The sequence below is a fragment of the Schistocerca piceifrons genome, chromosome 7, assembly GCF_021461385.2.
Source record: "Schistocerca piceifrons isolate TAMUIC-IGC-003096 chromosome 7, iqSchPice1.1, whole genome shotgun sequence".
NCBI lineage: Eukaryota > Metazoa > Arthropoda > Insecta > Orthoptera > Acrididae > Schistocerca > Schistocerca piceifrons.
Genome location: NC_060144.1, coordinates 283,946,779 through 283,966,511, shown reverse-complemented (window position 1 = coordinate 283,966,511; position 19,733 = coordinate 283,946,779). Strand labels below are relative to the sequence as shown.

The following is a 19,733-nucleotide window of genomic DNA, read 5'->3' as shown; positions in this document are numbered from 1 at the left end:
AGTCAGCTATCTACAAGATGAATGAACGTTATACAGTCGACAATTTAGTGGCACATCATGAAAATTTTTTTAACAATGACTTACCCAAAATATCACACAGTATGGCATTACTGGATGAATGTACATTAACTGATTAATTTCTCTATAATTATAGCAATGAAATGAAGTTCATAACTGGCTAAACTGACTTGACAATTATTGTTGTTGTTTCATTCTCTGATTTGGTGATTTTAATATACTGTGTTGTTTGCAACTAGTAGAGCCACAAAGTTTTTGATTTTCTGCAGATAATCTCCAGTTGTTGATAGTGCTGAATAATTCAATTTCTTCTCAAAAATGGTTACTGGTAATGAACTTCAAGTGGCCTAATTCCCGTTACGAAGTGGCACAAAAAGTGGTTCAAATGGCTCTGAGCACTAGGGGACTCAACTTCTGAGGTCATTAGTCCCCTAGAACTTAGAACTAGTTAAACCTAAATAACCCAAGGACATCACACAGATCCATGCCCGAGGCAGGATTCGAACCTGCGACCGTAGCGGTCTCGCGGTCCCAGACTGCAGCGCCTAGAACCGCACGGTCACTTCGGCCGGCCAAGTGGCACACCCTGTCTAATAACAGCCATCAACAACTGATACACAGACAAATGCGACCTTTATAAGTAGGCAGGTATGTACAGCTCAAGGACAGGGTACTCAGTGTAGCCGGGATAAGAAGCAAATCTTCGATATATATATATTTTTTTTTCTTACAAATACATTCGTAGCACACGCATTTGTATTTTACATTGGGAACCAAATATGTACTACTATATGCCTGCAGGCATGTGTTATGAACTCTTAAAAATGTTTTTTCGACCACAGAAAAATTAAATACATTTATACATATTACAAAATATGCTACATTTTTTGGACAGCTCTACAGATCGTTCACTAAAAGAAATAATAACAGGGTTAACCATATCAGTAATACAATTCATCTGTGGAGGAAATTATGTAGCTTTCATAGACTTTAACTTGGTTCTTCATATACTGTATCAAAAACTTAAAACACAACACGCTGCCAACCACAAAAAATATTGAGACGGCATGGCAAACCAAGTGTAAACCATATTAATAAATTTTGATAACACTGAGAAATGAGACATGGAAATAACTATCATTATCGGATAGTAGAACAGTTATGCAAAAGAAGATTGAATCCACAAAAGAAATAAATTACGATACAGGATTCTCAGTCTCAGCTTATTCGTAAAAGAAGCATACTGACAAAACGATCGATTCGATTACATTACGTTTATGTCAAAAAAGAGTATTTATATCGATTTTCATACGTTTCTTCCTATGTTGTCGAAAATATTTTTTGACCGTGAGAAACGTTGTGGACGTAGAAAATAATTTACAAAATTTCCGAATTTACAAATCATGTCGCGGTATTTATAAAACTGTCCAGCATGTAGAACAGTTCTATAACACGCCTTATTGTAAGTCCATTTTAAATTCCATGTAGTAACACACAAAATACAAGTTGTATTCCTATTCCGTTCTCGAGGAAAATGTCCCATTGTAAATATTCCTTTATACTGAAAACGTAATTTCCTCTTATGGCACATCAAATACCACAATGCTGGCATTAAGATGAATGTGGAGCATATTTATAGAACGCAAACTTTCGTAGTAACAGATTAATACAGAAAGACTTCTCCTCTATTAATAGCAGTTCTTACAGAAGAGAACAGAATATAATGTTATTGATATAACCAGTTTATTTCCTTCATTTTTATCATAAATAGTTGCTACTACTAACGTTATTCACGAAAATCTTGTATTTTGTACCACAGGTTCCTCACAAATAACACGATCCTTGAAGATCGTATCGACTGCCAAGAATATTTGGTATATGTGATCTTTTTCTATTGATGTCGATGTCAGCACATCAGAGAATTTACAAATGTAATCGCACAACTGAAGCAGTAATATATTCATCTCACTTTCACGTACTTTTCCGGTTGATTACCATTACTGAGTATTACGTCTTCCAATAAGCTGAAGATAAAATTCGTGTTTCTGGAAAAGCCATTTGACTCAAATATTCGTTCCCAAGACATGTGTCTTGTCGCTATTTCATTGGATTTACACATTTTATAGAGGAACTATGTTCTAGCTTGGGAACTTAATGTGTAAGACACCCGGTTAGACTGGCTGAGAGGGATGGAAAAGTGTTTGGGGTCCCAAAAAACGAAGACTCTGATTCTGCTGAATAAATTTTCTTCAGATACTCTCTCGGATGAAGCTTACGCTGCTGCTAGTACTCGCATTGCTAAGAACAGGTCATATGCCCTTTGATCACTAACAGTTGTAACACAGAGAGAGTGCTTATTAAAGTTTTTGGAGTTTAGCGTTGTAGTACTGTTGTTGCACATTCAATCTTCATACGCTACTGTAACTTCTGGGTCTCCTTGCAGGCTAACAAAGTTTTGGTGTCGCTGTAGAAGAGGAGAATACTGAAATGCCTACAGTCGTGGGAAACTAGCATTAGCATAAGCAAGTTGCTGTAATATCGAATAGAACTACGACAAATAAGCAACCTGTTACCAAAACTTTTAGCTTGGATGCGGCGTGCATTGTCCATCCTTCCAAGAAGGTTAAAGGTACAGTAATAATTATCGGAACACGAAGGTAGAATGACGAGTCGTATGAAATTCACAACTTGGAAATTTTTCCTGATATCAAACATACCTCTAGCAATAAAGACTCACGAGAATCGTCAGGCACTGTTAGCTATGAGTCCGAGAAGCTATGTCCACCCGTCTCGTTGAATGATGTTTACTTTTGCTCATACCGGCACCTTTCTCACACGGTGTAAGAGAACTGTATCTGAGGCTTTGTTATAGAGTTTTCATTCACGCCAAACACTTGCGCATGACTTACGTGTACCATTCGGCGCCCATGAGGCATAAGGACAGACTGTCGGTATTTGTAAATTTACTAACAGCGCGCCATCCGTACTAGCAGACCCCAATTGTTTTCTCCAACAGACCAAGAAGTCGGTTTTGTAAATCAATATTAACATATGGCAATGGCACTAGTCTTGGGAGTCATTTGTCACCAAACCTCTGAACAACATGTTAATGATTCTGTATTTGGATGTTGCAGAGCCCGATATGCCATTGATTAAACTGAACCAGTACTGAATACAGCTTGCTATGTAGCACTTCTTATGGAGTACTAAGCGAGGGAATTTGCCGTGATGACAACGCATGTTGTCAGGTCTTCAGACAGCGACTGAAGAATATAGTCGAATGTCTCGATCAAAGATCAGTCATTTCGAAATACACTGTCACCCTAGATGATATATGTTTCTGCATGTATCTACGCAACCATACAACTTCTCGCGTCGAGAAGGAGCGAGAGGAAAGAGGAGGGTGATGAATGCTACAGCTCCTCTGTTGGGGGAAGGATAGCAAAGAGCGAGATGAGGAGGAGGGCGGGGGGGGGGGGAGTGGAACTCCTGTAAAGTGACACTGCGAAGTGGAGTATTTAAGGGCAGAACAAAGCCATCAGAGTGGTAAATCCTTCAGATTGTAATCTTGAATAATCGAGAAGTTTGAATGTTACATACCACCAGATTTCAAAACATAGTTTACAAATAATGATATTTATTGTTGTTATTGACATTCAGATTACTTGCTATATGTGAGATGAATGGGAAGTTGTACGAAGTAGTTCAGCATCCAACAATGGGTTAACAGAAGCAGTGGGACTAACGTGGCTAATTGTTTAATTAATGTTGCACTAAATGTCTATCAATGACTCTCAGACATTACTTTGTGAATCCAGTGAAGAGCCACAACGCGATTACGGCAGAAAACCTTGGACGAGTTGTGCAGTGATCAACAGAGGCCTGCAGTTGACGGCTTACAGATGGCAAAAACAGCATCTTTGCCCTACGATTCATGGACTTCTCTATACTATAGATGGAGTCATGTAGAGTAGAATATTCTAATGTGATCATTGCTCATAAAACTCCAAGCAAACATTATCCATGCCCAAAACCCTCCATCTGCAACACCAATGCTGTTTCGGGCTGCTGAGGAAGGAAGGAAGGATGATTAGAGTTTAACGTCCCATTGACAGTGTGGTTACTAGAGACAGTGGCTGCCTAGGAGACATCTGTTGACTAGATCCCATATGTCATAGATATTATGAATGTATGTGGAGTGAGGAATGTCCCAAGTATATTCGATAGATTCCCACAACTTTAGGCACTTCAGTGTACACTGAAACACTAAATCAGAATTAGCAATGATGTGAAATGCTGACATACTTGCTGGTGGTTGAAGCGTAAAGCATATGAAATAAAACTGAGATAGTAATTGTGAGCAATTAATGTGGGAACTGAAAAACGCACACTCAAGTATTTCAGTCTTTCAACAAGCCTTCCTGTTACATCACTAGTCGAAGCACATCGAGGGAAAGCTGTTCCATACTCAAAAAGCTGTTGAAATCTGGTGATGGTTGCCGCCACTGGAACGTACCGAAGCCCAGTGTAGACGAGTATTGCTGGAAGCACTGCCAGCGAGGATGGAGGCAGGCCTGGCGCAGATGGGTAGCCCGCTATCTGCGGGTGCGCTACCTGCTCTTGCGGGCGGACAGGGGAGGCACATCCTTGCCGTAACGGGCCAGCACCTCGCGCTTGAACGCCTCGAACTGGCGGCCGTTGTGCGAGTTTTGTCGCTCGCGCCACGAGGGACGCCCCTTCTTGGTCTGCAGGCCCCAGTGGATCGTGAACACCGGCGACAGCACCTTGAACTGGTAGCCGGCCACGTACATCTCGTAGACCTGTTGAGCAGAGAGTTTGGTCTAAATCAAAGAGCACTTGGTACTTTTCTGTGTACATAGACGAAGGAAGCTCGCAGGACAAAGAATTAGTCATTCCCTCAAAATAGCACACTGGTCTGGTCTCTCTGGAGCACGGCAGATAATGTAGAACTATCCTTCTACTGCAGATGAGGGTTATGACAGTCAAGTGATGAGCATATGGCAGTCGTTGTTGGAAGAATGGTCGATGTGGAGATGTGACAGAATTAAAGACAGTAGCTATAGTGTTTGGACGTATCCTGACCACACTAGGAATGAAGTTCTCCAGTTTGTTAGTGTACAAATGCCTACTGTCTCTACAAGAAAAGGTGTATTGCATGTACCCATGTAGCACCATGTAAGAAGAGTGCTCATAAAAATATCCTAGCTGAAACCGACTGCAGATGAATGGCACGTCTTGTCAATGACAACTGGTTTCAAACCCGATAGCAGCTGATGCTGTCAGTGAATGCAACTCCATCTCAACCAGCTACCCAGCGAACATTATAAGGGGAACCGTTTGCAATAGGCGTTTGAAGCCGTGTACGTCGTACGTAGTAGGCATAAAGCTGCACCAAATAGCCTGTTAAATCTCCCGATCGTTATCCCACAGAAAATGAGTGAGACTATTTGGAACAGTGGGTCAAACGTGGCACTCAAATTCCATGCAGTTTTGTTGCTCTCAACTATCTAATCATCAATGTTTGGCTTCAGCTGGGTATGGAATACCTAAAGGAACTTGTTGTCTCACTACCTCGCCGAACTGGTTCCATTATCATGGCTGAGGCAGAGTTACACGGTATTAGTGGGATCTCTCCAGGGAGTGATTAATTTTTAGCGAGATGTGCTTGTTTGGAAATTGGAAATGAAGCTCATCTTAACTTTTTATTATTAATTATTTAGCACACTTTAAATCTCTATTTCCTGTGTTGAAAAACCATTAACCTGACAGAAAAATGAGCAAAACTGTTACAGTAGTACATTGGTGAAACTCCCCTGCAGATGGTATATCCGTCCAATCAGTTGTATCCAGAAGTGATTAGTATCAGTTTCGAATTACGTAACTCAACTATTCCGAATATATAATTTAGAAGTGTGTAGCTGGAGCCCGCCTCCCCATCCCCTTCGCCCTGGCACGGCAGTTCCGTAGGGTAACGTGAAATTGCACAGCAAGACAACGAGCGAGGTGGCGCAGTTGTTAGGACACTGGACATGCATTCGGCAGGACTACGGTTCAATTCCGCGTCCGGCCATCCTGATTAAAGTTTTCCGTGATTTCTCTAAATCGCTTCAGGCAAATACTGGGATGGTTCCTTTGAAAGGGCACAGCCGATTTCCTACCCCATCCTTCCCCAATCTGATGGGACCGATGACCTAGCTGTTTGGTCCCCTATCCCAAATCACTCACTCACATTAAGACAGCAATCGGTTTCATTTTCAGAACACACGGGTCATAACTCTAAATATTGTATTTTCTCCACATCTTTAGAATTTCCCTTTGAGACCTGTTATATTCAGAGCAGTAATTGTACATTTTATTCGAAAAAGCGATATTGATATCGATACGTCTATAATTGTAGTTTATAGTCATGACGGGAGGTTACACATCCTTTTGTGAGAACGTTCTTTCAGCTCATTAACGTAGACGCAAAATTACGATACCTTAGGAGTGTTACGAAAATATCTTATGTACAGTGTTGTCATAGTCTGAAAAACTGATTTGTTGAAGGATATGTTTTGCTGATAGATAATAGTTAAGAAAAAAATCGATATGTGGCGCCATCTCCGAGTTAATTAGCATTGAGGTTAGCCAATCAGGCCGTTGCACCTGAAAATTCAAGCGGCCCACCAGATTCGGTGTCGCCAAATGTTTTCGCCGTTTGGACATCGGATGGTAATAATGGTGGAACCAGAGCCAAAGGCTGAGCAGTCTCGTGCACTATCATCTGCGCTAAGGGAACATCTGACACTAAAAGTATCTGGCGGGTCGAGTGAATTGCAGCGCAACGGCCTGATTGGCTATTTCGATGCTAATTGACTCGGAAAAGGAGCAAAATACAGAATTATTTTTCTTCACATTTAAATGGCTAACACATCGACTTTTTTTTCTTCAGTAATTTCTCAGCACACTCTATCCTGCAACACACATACAAGCTTTCAAGCTTTTTCAGACAGTTTCTAGTCACCCCCTATATACATATAAATCTACGTGATTACTCTGCTATTCAAAATAAAGTGCCTGGCAGAGGGTTCAATGAACCACCTTGAAGCTCTCTCTCTACCGTTCCACTTTCGAACGGAGCGCGGGAAAAACGAGCACCTAATTTTTTTCTGTGGGAGCCCTTATTTCTCTTATTTCATCGTGATGATAATTTCTCCCTATGTAGGTGGGTGGCAACAGAATGTTTTCGCAATCGGAGGAGAAAATTGGTGAGTGAAATTTCATGAGAAGATCCCGTCGCAACGAAAAACGCCTTTGTTTCAATAATTGCCACTCCAATTCACGTATCATGTCCGTGGTACTATCTCCCCTATTTCGCGATAAAACAAAACGAGTTGCCCTTCTTTGTACTTTTTCGATTTCATCCGTCAGTCCCACCTGATGCAGATCCGACACTGCGCAGCAATACTCCAGAATAGGGCGGATAAGCTTGGTGTAAGCGGTCTCTTTAGTGGACCTGTTACACCTTCTAAGTGTTCTGCCAATGAATCGCATTCTTTGGTTTGCTCTACCCACAATATTATTTATGTGATCGTTCCAATTTAGGTTATTTGTAATTGTAATCCCTAAGTATTTGGTTGAATTTACAGCCATCAGATTTGTGTGACTTACCGCGTAATCGAAATTTAGCTGATTTCTTTCAGTACTCATGTGAATAACTTCACACTTTTCTTTATTCAGGGTCAATTGCCACTTTTCGCACCATACAGATATCTTACCTAAATCATTTTGCAAGTCGTTTTGATCAACTGATGACTTTACTAGGCGGTAAATGACAGCATCATCTGCAAATAATCTAAGACGGCTACTCAGATTGTCTCCTATGTTGTTAATATAGAGCAGGAACAATAGAGGGCCTATAACACTTTCTTGGGGAACGCCGGATATTACTTCTGTTTTACTGGATGACTTTCCGTCTATTACTACGAACTGTGACCTTTATGACAGGAACTCATGAATCAAGTCGCACAACTGAGGCGATACTCCATAGGCACGCTGTTTGGTTAGAAGACGCTTGTGAGGAACGGTGTCGAAAGCTTTCTGGAAATCTAAAAATGTGGAATCAATTTGACATCCCCTGTCGATATCACTCATTACTTCACGGGTGTTTCACAAGAGCGATATTTTCTGAATCCGTGCTATGTGTCAATAAATCGTTTTCTTCGAGGTACTTCATAATGTTCGAGTACAGTATACGTTCCAAAACCCTACTGCAAATCGACGTTATAGATTACTCCTATTTCCCTTTTTGAGAATTGGTGTGACTTGAGAATATATATATATATATATATATATATATATATATATATATATATATATATATATATAGGTTTAGGTTTGTGTGTGTGTGTGTATGTGTGTGTGTGTGTGTGTGTGTGCACGCCAGAGCTTATAAACACTGGTAAGGCAAGATATTACGGGCACCTGCTTAATAGTTTATTTGTCCACCTTTGGAGAGCAACACAACGGCAGTTTTGCGTGGCACGAATTCTACAAGTTCTTAGTAGCTTTCTGGCGTTACATAGCACCACAAGATTACGCACAGGCCATGCAGTTAATTATGAGCCGGTGGTTTGCAGCTGCGGAGCTGGCGACCGGTATCATTCGAGGTATGATCGCTCGGGTTCACATAAGGCGAATTCGGGGCCAAGTCGTTTACGTGAGTTCACTACCCGTTCCTCAAACCACTGCATCATGATTATGGCTTTCTGACACGAATTGTCATCCTCATGGAAGATACAATGCCTTCCGGGGTGGCCGAGCGGTTCTAGGCGCTATAGTCTGGAGCCGCGCGACCGCTACGGTCGCAGGTTCGAATCCTGCCACGCGCATGGATGTGTGTGATGTCCTTAGGTTAGTTAGGTTTAAGTAGTTCTAAGTTCTAGGGGACTGATGGCCTCAGAAGTTAAGTCCAATTGCGCTCAGAGCCATTTTTTTTTAAGATACAATCGTTTTTTGGGAAGAAATCGGCCATGAAGGGATGCAGGTGACCCACAATAATATTCACATTGTCCACAGCTGTCATGATCACTTCAGTTATTACCGCATGTCCCATGGAAGCCCAGGTGAATATCCTCTACAAGCACAATATTACACCCACCGGCCTGCGACCGTACATTCATTCTTTGCAGCGGGAGGCCGAAGGATTGCTTGAGTTTCTTCCCCTTGCGCAACGTTCGCGAAGATGCTGCATGCACATTTCGCTACTGATACAAGACCTCCAAAGAACCCCTGACTGCATTCCCCTGGATTTTTCTGGTTATGGTCTTTTCGAAAATGAAATGCACAACACGTTCGTCAATAAAGTTGAAGAACTGGGGTATGAAACTGAAAGTTATAGTTTATATACGATTATCTTGTAACCTCTAGATATTTCCTTTAAGAAGAAAAAGTTGGCTAGTGTTATGTCCTAGCCAGTAATGCCACCCGAGCCCGCTGCCAAAAGGTTGGCAGCATCAAAGTCCGGACGCCGTCCGCGTAAGCAGCGCCAGCGAGACAGCAAATCGCCGCAAGTCTGCGCGCACCACCGCTGGCTTCTGGCTTCTTAAGCGCTGGAGTCGCGAGCGCTAGGACAGTTCTGTATTCGCCGCTCAGTTGTATACTCGCCACCGAATTGTGTACTTGCTATTCAGTTGTGTGTTCATCGCAGCAGAGTTGTTGTTTGTCGTCAGCCGACGCTGACCTAGCCGCTCCGACTCAAACTAGACAGATCTCTGTAGACACGGAGTTCACTATTGTGTTTCTGTATCTTCATCAATAAAGATAAGTACCGACTTTTATTTAATCCGAGTGTTTGGGTTTTCATCTTTCCGTTCACTGTTCCAGCGGACCGGTCGGCCCGCTAATAAAAGTGTGGCGGTGACTTCGTAAGCCGATTCTACAGCGAATTGTTTTGTCGCTACGAACACCGCCACAAAACTGGCGACGAGGTCTTCCGAACTCGTGTGCAGGGCTGGTTCAACTTGTTCTTGTTATACTAATTATAGCGATAAAATTTTGGGGGCTGGTTTAATTTGTGTTCACTATGTCTGCCGAATTACAACAGTTGATCTTGTTACAGAGTCAGCAAATACAAAGTCTGGTGGAAGCAATCGCCAAACAAGCGGCTAATCCTCCAACACAAAAGGAACAAGCACAGGCAGCACCACAGTTCCGGGCTTTTGATGCATCAAGAGAAGAATGGCGAGAATATTTCGCGCAGTTGCAGGCGCACATGACAGTCTACAAAATCACAGGTACTGAGCGGCAGCTTTATTTCATTTCCACTGCAGGCGTGGAAGTCTATCGACTACTTTGTAAGTTGTTCCCGGAATCCAAGCCAGAAGCTTTAGACTATGACTTTGTTGTTAACAAGCTTGCTGAGTATTTTGAGTCGCGTGTTCATGTGGCAGCAGCCAGATTCAAGTTCTTCAGATTAAAGAAACTGCCACATCAATCTAATAAATAGTGGTTAACAGATTTACGGGGCGTCACCCGTCAGTGCCGATTTCATTGTGTGTGTGGAGCTTCCTACAGTGATGTCATGTTACGAGACGCTATTACTCAAAACATTGCAGATTCTCGTATTCGTGCTGCTATCTTAAAGTTGCCTGACCCGTCATTAGAGACTGTGATGAACATCATTGAAGCCCAAGATACTTTTGACTATGCTGAGTGTGAGTTAGATCAGCCATGTATTTCTCAAATTGCCTGTGCTAAGCAAGTTATGTCACGCCCGCGGCCCCACCGGCGGAGTCAGACTGTAAACACTAGCCGGCCGCGTCATGTTAAACACATTCGTCAGCCGCGTGTGCAAAATGATAGAGTTAAGTCTTGCCCTAAGTGTGTTCTTGCTCATCCTCGTGAACGTTGCCCGTTAAGAAACGCGGTTTGTCACTTTTGTCAAAGGAAAGGACACATCCAGACTGTTTGTTTGCGTAAACGCAAGAACAATTCTAGTGCTGCCCAGCCCATGGATATTCATGTTCTTCAAAGCCAGCCCGCCCAGAAGGTCGCGTTTAAAGACTCTTCCACGGTTCGTGTGGGTAATAAACTTGTTCGCAATAAGCCACCCACCCAGCCCTCTGCCATGCGACCCAGGCGTAATTCAAACGCTGTAAAAAGTAATGTACAGACTGCACGTGAAGCGGGAGTTGTTGTTCCACCCGCCCAACCCACGAGTTGTCGTAAGCAGCGAACACGCGCTAAACGCGCTGATTTGGTGTCTTCCGCCTCCACTGCACCGATCCAGAGACAGTGTAATAAACTATTTGTGAAGCTACGCATCCAGGATAAGACCTTCAATTTTCAATTAGACACTGGTGCGTCTGTGACTCTCATAAATAGTGCTACGTATGCGGCTATCGGCCGCCCTAAACTTTCAGCGGCAAAACATTCTTTGGCTACTTATAGTGGAGAACAAATTCCTGTGTTAGGTGTATGTAGCGTGCCAGACACATTCCGTGGCAATACAAAAACAGTTTCATTCACAGTGCTCCGCGCTACAGACAGTGTAAACATTTTCGGATTAGACTGTTTTGACTTGTTTGGCCTGTCTATCCAAGACAATGTGTTGCAAATTAATTCTGTTGTTGTTCCTCAAGACAGCATAACCGATTTGTGTAAACAATACAGTGACATATTTAAAGACGAACTAGGTTGTGCTGCGAACTTTGCCGCTCATATTACGTTAAAAGATAATGCTCAGCCTCGATTTGTTCGTGCTCGTCCAGTGCCTCACGCCCTCCGGGCACCTGTAGAAGATGAACTTCGTCGTTGGCAAAACAACGGTGTTATTCAACCCGTTTCAGCGAGCCAGTGGGCTTCTCCCTTAGTTATTATAAAGAAACCGTCTGGCAAGTTACGTTTGTGTGCTGATTTTAAGTCGACAGTTAATCCTCAGACTGTCATTGATTCTTTTCCTTTGCCTAGACCGGACGAGCTGATGGACAAGTTAGGGGAAGCTCGTTTCTTTTCCAAAATTGATCTCCGTGAAGCATATTTGCAATTGCCCCTCGACGAGCAATCACAACAGTATTTTGTCATAAACACGTCGTTGGGGTTGTTCCGTTTTCTGCGTTTGCCTTTTGGTTGTGCGTCAGCTCCAGCTGTTTTTCAGCGTTTTTTGTCACAACTTCTGGCTAATGTGCCATCGTGTTGCAACTATTTAGACGATATTGTTGTGTCCGGTCGGACGCCTGCTGAACATTTCCGTAATTTGGAGTGTTTGTTTAAAGTGTTGTCTCAGGCAGGCCTACGTTGCAACATCGATAAATGTTCATTTTTCCTTACGGAGATGGAGTATCTGGGACATGTTATTAATGCTCAAGGCATTCATCCCTCCCAGTCACATTTAGCAGCTATTCGTGATTTGCCCGCCCCTCGCAATCTGAATGAATTGCAAGCAGTTCTTGGCAAATTGACATATTATATTAGGTTTATACCTAATGCATCACAGATTGCTGCACCGTTGCATCGTCTCCGCCGTAAGAATGTTCCGTTTGTGTGGTCAGCTGATTGCCAATCAGCCTTTCAGCAGCTTAAAGAGGCTTTATTGAATGATCGTTGTCTGGTCCATTACGACCCTAACAAGCCTCTGGTATTAGCTTGTGATGCCTCTTCTTACGGCCTCGGTGCTGTGTTGTCTCACCGCGTCGGTAACACCGAACGTCCTATTGCGTTCGCATCTAAATTGCTAAACAAAGCTCAGTGTAATTATAGCCAATTGGACAAGGAAGCGTTGGCTATTGTGTTCGGTGTCACAAAATTCCATCACTACCTCTATGGTAGACCATTCTATTTAGTGACAGATCACAAGCCCCTGACGTCACTGTTTCATCCGTCTAAACCAGTTCCTCAGCGGACAGCTCAGAGACTACAACGTTGGGCTCTTTTGTTATCACAATACCAGTATGAGATACTGTATCGCCCTACAGCTCAGCATCCAAACGCTGACGCGCTTTCTAGATTGCCGATTGCTGCGGATGATGTCTTCGATTCCTCTGACGACTCTTGCCATCAGATTGACGCCGATGAGCATCAATCCCTCCGGGATTTTCCGATTGATTATCGTCAGGTGGCACGTGAGACAGCTACGGATCCTCATCTGAGTTTACTATTACGTTTTGTTCAACGTGGTTGGCCGTCCAAGGCAAAGGACATATCGGATCCTGTGGTTCGTCGCTATTATCCGCAACGTCATCTGTTGTCTGTTTAGCACGGAGTTTTGCTGTTACGCACCGAGAATGACCAGCTTCGTGTAGTGGTTCCCCAAGTGCTCCAATCCAAGGTCCTCGACTTGTTGCATCAAGGTCATTGGGGAGTGGTCCGCACCAAGCAGCTTGCCCGCCGTCATTGTACATGGATCGGCATTGATAAGCAGATTACGCAGATGTCTACAGATTGTTCGACGTGTGCCGAACACCAAGCTGCTCCGCTTCAACGCTATTTTGAGTGGGCACGCCCTGCCGGTCCCTGGCAGCGAGTACATATTGATTTCGCTGGTCCATATTGGAATTCTCGTTGGCTCATCGTGATAGATGCATTTAGTAATTTTCCGTTTGTTGTGCCCATGCAGTCTACAACGTCTGCACAAACTATACAGGCGTTGACTTCAATTTTTTGTATTGAGGGTCTTCCAGAAGTTTTAGTGTCTGACAATGGTCCACAATTTACCTCTGCTGAATTTGAAAGTTTTTGTTCTGCCAATGGCATTCGCCGTGTTCTTATTCCGCCGTTCCACCCTCAATCGAATGGTGCAGCGGAACGTTTTGTACGCACATTCAAGGATCATATGGACCGCCTTCGTGCTACGCACTCTCGTCAGCAGGCCCTCATCACGTTCCTGTCGTCGTACCGGACCACGCCACGCGACGGCCCTTCGCCTGCGGAGCTTCTCCACGGCCGTCGTCATCGCACCCTACTACGGTTGTTGCACCCCCCGGATCGACCCGCCGCTTCTGAGCATCGCACGCGTTTTCAGTGCGACGACGCCGTTTTTTTCAGAGTTTATCACGGTCGCCGTCGTTGGGAACGTGGTACCGTGATAAGTGTCCAGGGTCACGGTTTTTATACTGTTCAGGGTGCTACTGGGGTGCACAGGCGGCATCAGAACCAGTTGCGCCGCGCTGGCCGCCCGGATTCTGCCGCTCGTTCTTTGTCCACAGATTTGGTCCGCGGCGGGTTCCAGCCGCGCCTTCCGACTTCGCTGCCGCCCCCGGGGCAGCAGCAGCAGCCGTCGCCGCTACCACGTCGATAGCCCGTCCCGTTGATGCCTCCCACGCAGCTTCCTCCGGGAGCGCCCCAGGTGGTCGCTCCGGCGCCTGCGGTCCCTCTTCAGTCGCCACCGCCTTCGGAGCTGATGGACGTCGACCCCTCAGCCGGGCCGCCTTCCCAAGCGGTGGCTGTGCAACCTGTCCTGCAGCCGCTTTCCTTGGGCACCCCCAAGGAGTCTGACACCGCAGCGCCTTGTCCGGCGCCCACTCAGCAGCCGTCGACGCAGCGTCAGGAGCCGCTGCCTCTCTTTGTGGGTCCCGACGCCCCGTCGCGTCCAGTACCAGAAGCTGCGCCCGTGGTCACAGGCGTGCACCCTGTCCTCGGTTTTCAGTCGGTGTTTCCCGAGGCCCCGCGCAGCCAATGCTGGGGTGCGGACCGGGGACTGCCACCGACAACAGTCTCCGCCCCGGTCTCTTCTGCTACGCCTGCGGCCAGACCCCTCCCCCGCCGTCGACGCTCGCCACGTCATTCTTCAACGACGGTGCGGCGATTTGGGGGGGAAGAGTGTTATGTCCTAGCCAGTAATGCCACCCGAGCCCGCTGCCAAAAGGTTGGCAGCATCAAAGTCCGGACGCCGTCCGCATAAGCAGCGCCAGCGAGACAGCAAATCGCCGCAAGTCTGCGCGCACCACCGCTGGCTTCTGGCTTCTTAAGCGCTGGAGTCGCGAGCGCTAGGACAGTTGTATACTCGCCACCGAATTGTGTACTTGCTATTCAGTTGTGTGTTCATCGCGACGCTGACCTAGCCGCTCCGACTCAAACTAGACAGATCTCTGTAGACACGGAGTTCACTATTGTGTTTCTGTATCTTCATCAATAAAGATAAGTACCGACTTTTATTTAATCCGAGTGTTTGGGTTTTCATCTTTCTGTTCACTGTTCCAGCGGACCGGTCGGCCCGCTAATAAAAGTGTGGCGGTGACTTCGTAAGCCGATTCTACAGCGAATTGTTTGTCGCTACGAACACCGCCACAAAAGCTAGTAAACAGCATAAGACCTGACCTTTCGCAGACAGATGTTTATCTATTTAACAACGTGAAGGTTTGTTCACTACACGTCCAGTGAAATCGCTGAACATGCAACGCAGCAAAGTTCTGTGGAATACAATATCTACATCGTTTAACGTGCTGAATTACCAAATAAGCCACTACAACTGTATCTGAATGTGAAACCAATCAGACACGACAATAAAATGTTAAAAGCAATAAAACTGCTTCATAGCTCAGAAGAAACTAATTAAACAATTATTGCTCCAGCTGAGCCACAAACGGCAAGAATCTTCAATACATTCTGGTTTGAAGGCAAAAGTAATTACATTTGCAAAAATATTCATGTATTAAAAAGTTGAATGAAGTGTAAGAACGGGAGAATCAGACTCCATAGTAAATTTTTTAGTCCCAAGAATATTGATTATCATAACAAGAGTAGACAACAGAAATACATGCTTCTCACGCATGAAATATGTGTTTATATTCTCTTGCTTTCAGCAGAGTAAGCTGCAATTATAGAAAAATTCGAACGTATTTCTTCCTGAATGAGGTGTAGCTTATGTCACTGAATCAGCGAGATTCGGCTGTTTGTATATTTATTTCACAATATCTCATGTCTCTTGGTAATTTATTAATGCAAGTAACGGCAAATATAATAACTATTTCGTTAATAAACTAGAAAAATAATTAAAAATAAGCATTATCCTGACGAGACATCTGACTGCTTTCTCATCGCTTGGAGCGCTAGTCTCTCTCCAGCTGTCAAACGACAATAACCTTCGCAGCAGATACTGGAACCACTGTGTATATTAGACTACTTACTATCGTGTAAGTAGAAGTTCGTGTTCTTCGACGGTAGTAATCTCTGCTCTCTGTAACAAAAGAATCCAAAGGTGCTCTCTCGCACTTCTTTTCTCGTCTGCTACATTATGGCAATTACATAATCTTACGCGACCATTTTACAAGTCCCATTCTACTGTTTTCTGTACAAAGAAAAACTTGTAGAGGTGCTTGTACTTTGGTACAATACTAGATCACAAATAATTACTGTGCTTGTTAGAGCTAAACATAATGTTCTCATTTCAAAGTCCCGAGTCAATTAATGAAGTACTCAGTTTTTTTTCCTTGCATCAAAGACTACACAGAATTACTGTAATGTGTAATGTGTTTGTTTATCTATTTTACGCTGCAAATAACCGAGATTACTAATTTATCGCTCGTTTTCTTTTGCTATATTCTCGAACCGGCGTCTTCGCAAAATCCTTCCAAAGATATTTTTTATGGCTTACACTTAAATTGACATGCCTTAATGCGACAGGTCGTCAGGTAGTATGAACAAATAATTAAATCTCTTTACATTACACATTACACCACACATTCGCAACTACGTGGTCTGGTCACATTAACGTGACCACCTGTCAGAAGCCTGAATAACCACAGTTTGCATGGCGGACCACTTTGAGACGTGCTGGAGGAGAATCAATGACGTTCTGGAAGGTACCGACAGGAACGTGGAGTCATGGCGACACCAGCCAGCCGGGGCCAGCTGCTCTAGGTTTCTCAGTTGAGGTTCCACTGCACGAACAGCCCTATCAAGTGGTCCCACAGATTCTCGATTCGGTTTACGTCCGATTTGGTGACCAGGAGAGTACGGTAAAGTCATCCTGGTACTATTAACCACTCACATACACTGCCATCTGCGTGACATGTTCCTTGATCCTGCTGTAAGATGCCATCATGCCGCGGTAAAACAAACATCGTGTAGGGTGGACATTGTGCCTTCCAGAATGATGACCGAGAGGCTTGGCGCAGCGGCTAGCACACTGCACTCGAATTCGGGAGGACGACGGTTCAATCCCGGGTCCGGCCATCCTGATTTAGGTTTTCCGTGATTTCCCTAAATCGCTCCAGGCAAATGTCGGGATGGTTCTTTAGAAAGGGCTCGGCCGACTTCCTTCCCCTTCCTTCCCTAATCCGATGAGACCGATGACCTCGTTGTCTGGTCTCCTACCCAGAACGATGACATCACCCAGTGAATGTCACATAGACATTCCCCAGACCATAGCGACCCGTCCTCTGGCTTGACCCTTTCCAACGACTGTTAAAGGGTGTTCGCTATTAGACCTTTCACGCCGATGGACATAAAACGTGTCGGCCGTTGTGGCCGAGCGGTTCTAGGCGCTTCAGTCCAGAACCGCGCGACTGCTACGGTCGCAGGTTCGAATCCTGCCTCAGGCATGGATGTGTGTGATCTCCTTAGGTTAGTTAGGTTTAAGCAGTTCTAAGTCTACCGGACTGATGACCTCAGATGTTAAGTCCCATAGTGCTCAGAGCCATTTTTGAACATAAAACGTAATTCATCTAATAAAGCCACCTGTGGTCACTTAGTGGACGTCCAGTTGCGGTAATGGCGTGCCATTTCCCACATTCGTCGCTACGATCAGCAGTCAGCATGGGAGGATGATCAGGCGCCTGCTCCAGAGGCTCATAACGCACCAACATTGGTTTATTTGGGCAGGCAGTTACTCAATAGTTGCCCGTCTATGCGCTCGTACACATCTCCACAGCCATCATTCGCTCCCGTCGTCTATGCCATGTGGTGCACCCAGTTGCCTTGGTACCAGGTTTGGATAGCGCCACTTTGCCTTTCACGGTCGGTTCACCATAACCACGTCGGCATGCGAAAAGTGAACAAACATAGCCGTTTCGGAAATAATTGCATCCTAGGTGTGAAACTCAATGATCAAGCCCTTTCGGACATCAGATGTCAGATAAATTGCTCCGTTCCCGCATTACGCTAACGCTGCACTGCTTTCCGCATACCTCTGACCGCTTTACATACCCTCCATTGCTAGTGCTGCCACCTGCCGTCAGTGAATGGTTACTGCACGTTGACGTCGAACACATGTGGTGGTCACGTTAATGTGACAGGACAGTGTATCTTATGAACTGCTGGTTTGCGAGTTAGTGTTTACTACTTGCAGTACGTTTTCGCCTCTGTAACCGTATACCCAGTCCAAAAATAGCTCTAAGCACTATGGGACTTAACATCTCAGGTCAAAAAGTCCCCTTAACTTAGAACTACTTAAACCTAACTTCGCCTAAGGACATCATACACATCCATGCCCCAGGCAGGATTCGAACCTGCGACTGTAGCAGCAGCGCGGTTCCGGACTGAGGTGCCTAGAGCTCGGCCACATCGGCCGGCTATACTCAGTCTCGTGTCAGTTTTGGCTGTTACTTGTGTTTTATACATTTCCTGAACTGTACATGCCTGTTCAGTGTCCCGATGTTCTGTCGTCGCTTTTCAAACACAGTTTTAATGATGATGCGCCCTTGTTGCTAACAAGGGAACCTCCCCATCGCACCCCCTTCAGATTTAGTTATAAGTTGGCACAGTGGATAGGCCTTGAAAAACTGAACACGGGTCAATCGAGAAAACAGGAAGAAGTTGTGTGGAACTATGAAAACAATAAGCAAAATATACAAACTTAGTTGTCCATTCATAAGATAGGCAAAATCAAGGACAACCTGAGCTCAGCAGTGCCATGGTCCCGTGGTTAGCGAGAGCAGCTGCGGAACGAGAGGTCCTTGGTTCAAGCATTCCCTCGAGTGAAAAGTTTAATTTTTTATTTTCAGACAATTATTATCTGTCCGTCCGTCTGCCCGATGCGAGGTAACTGCGCCGTAGTATGGGGACGCTACACCTAAACAAACATCGAAACACACTTTTTGGGAGTGGTTATCACATCCACAAGAAGACCTAAATCGGGCAAGGTAGATGAAGCTTTTTAACCATTCGCCAAGTGAACAAGTTAGGTGGGTCGACAACATATTCCTGTCATGTGACGCACATGCCGATACTAGTGTCGTATAGATTATATCAGACGTTTTTTCCTGTGGAGGAATGGGTTGACCTATGACCTTGCGATCAAATGTTTTCGGTTCCCATTGGAGAGGCACGTCCTTTCGTCTACTAATCGCACGGTTTTCCGGTGCGGTCGCAAAACACAGACACTAAACTTATTACAGTGAACAGAGACGTCAATGAACGAACGGACAGATCATAACTTTGCGAGGGAAGACTTGAACCAAGGACCCCTCGTACCGCAGCTACTCACTCTAACCACGGGACCACGGCGCTCCTTAGCTCACCCTCTCCTTGATGTTGCCTATCTTGCTAATGGACTACTAAGTTTGTATATTTTGCTTATTTTTTTCATAGTTCCACACAACTTCTTCCTGTTTTCTCGATTGATCTGTGTTCAGTTTTTCAAGGCCTATCCACTGTGCCAACTTATAACTAAATCTGAAGGGGGTGCGATGGGGAGGTTCCCTTGTAAGAGTTACCTATCAAGGCCTCGAACTGCTTCGATGTCGAACGACATTACAGATGTGGTCTAAAGGACTGTA

General features: G+C 44.8%; 1 protein-coding gene across 1 annotated transcript in view; it reads right to left on the bottom strand.

The window, feature by feature from the left end:
* Window positions 1-773: 773 nt before the first annotated feature.
* LOC124805634 (beta-1,4-glucuronyltransferase 1) overlaps window positions 774-19,733 on the bottom strand; it is a 118,582-nt gene continuing 99,622 nt past the window's right edge. Inside the window, exon 6 of the mRNA XM_047266202.1 lies at window positions 774-4,838. Coding sequence (XP_047122158.1) covers window positions 4,629-4,838 — 210 coding nt within the window. The 3' untranslated portion in view covers window positions 774-4,628. The remainder of the gene's footprint in view (window positions 4,839-19,733) is intronic.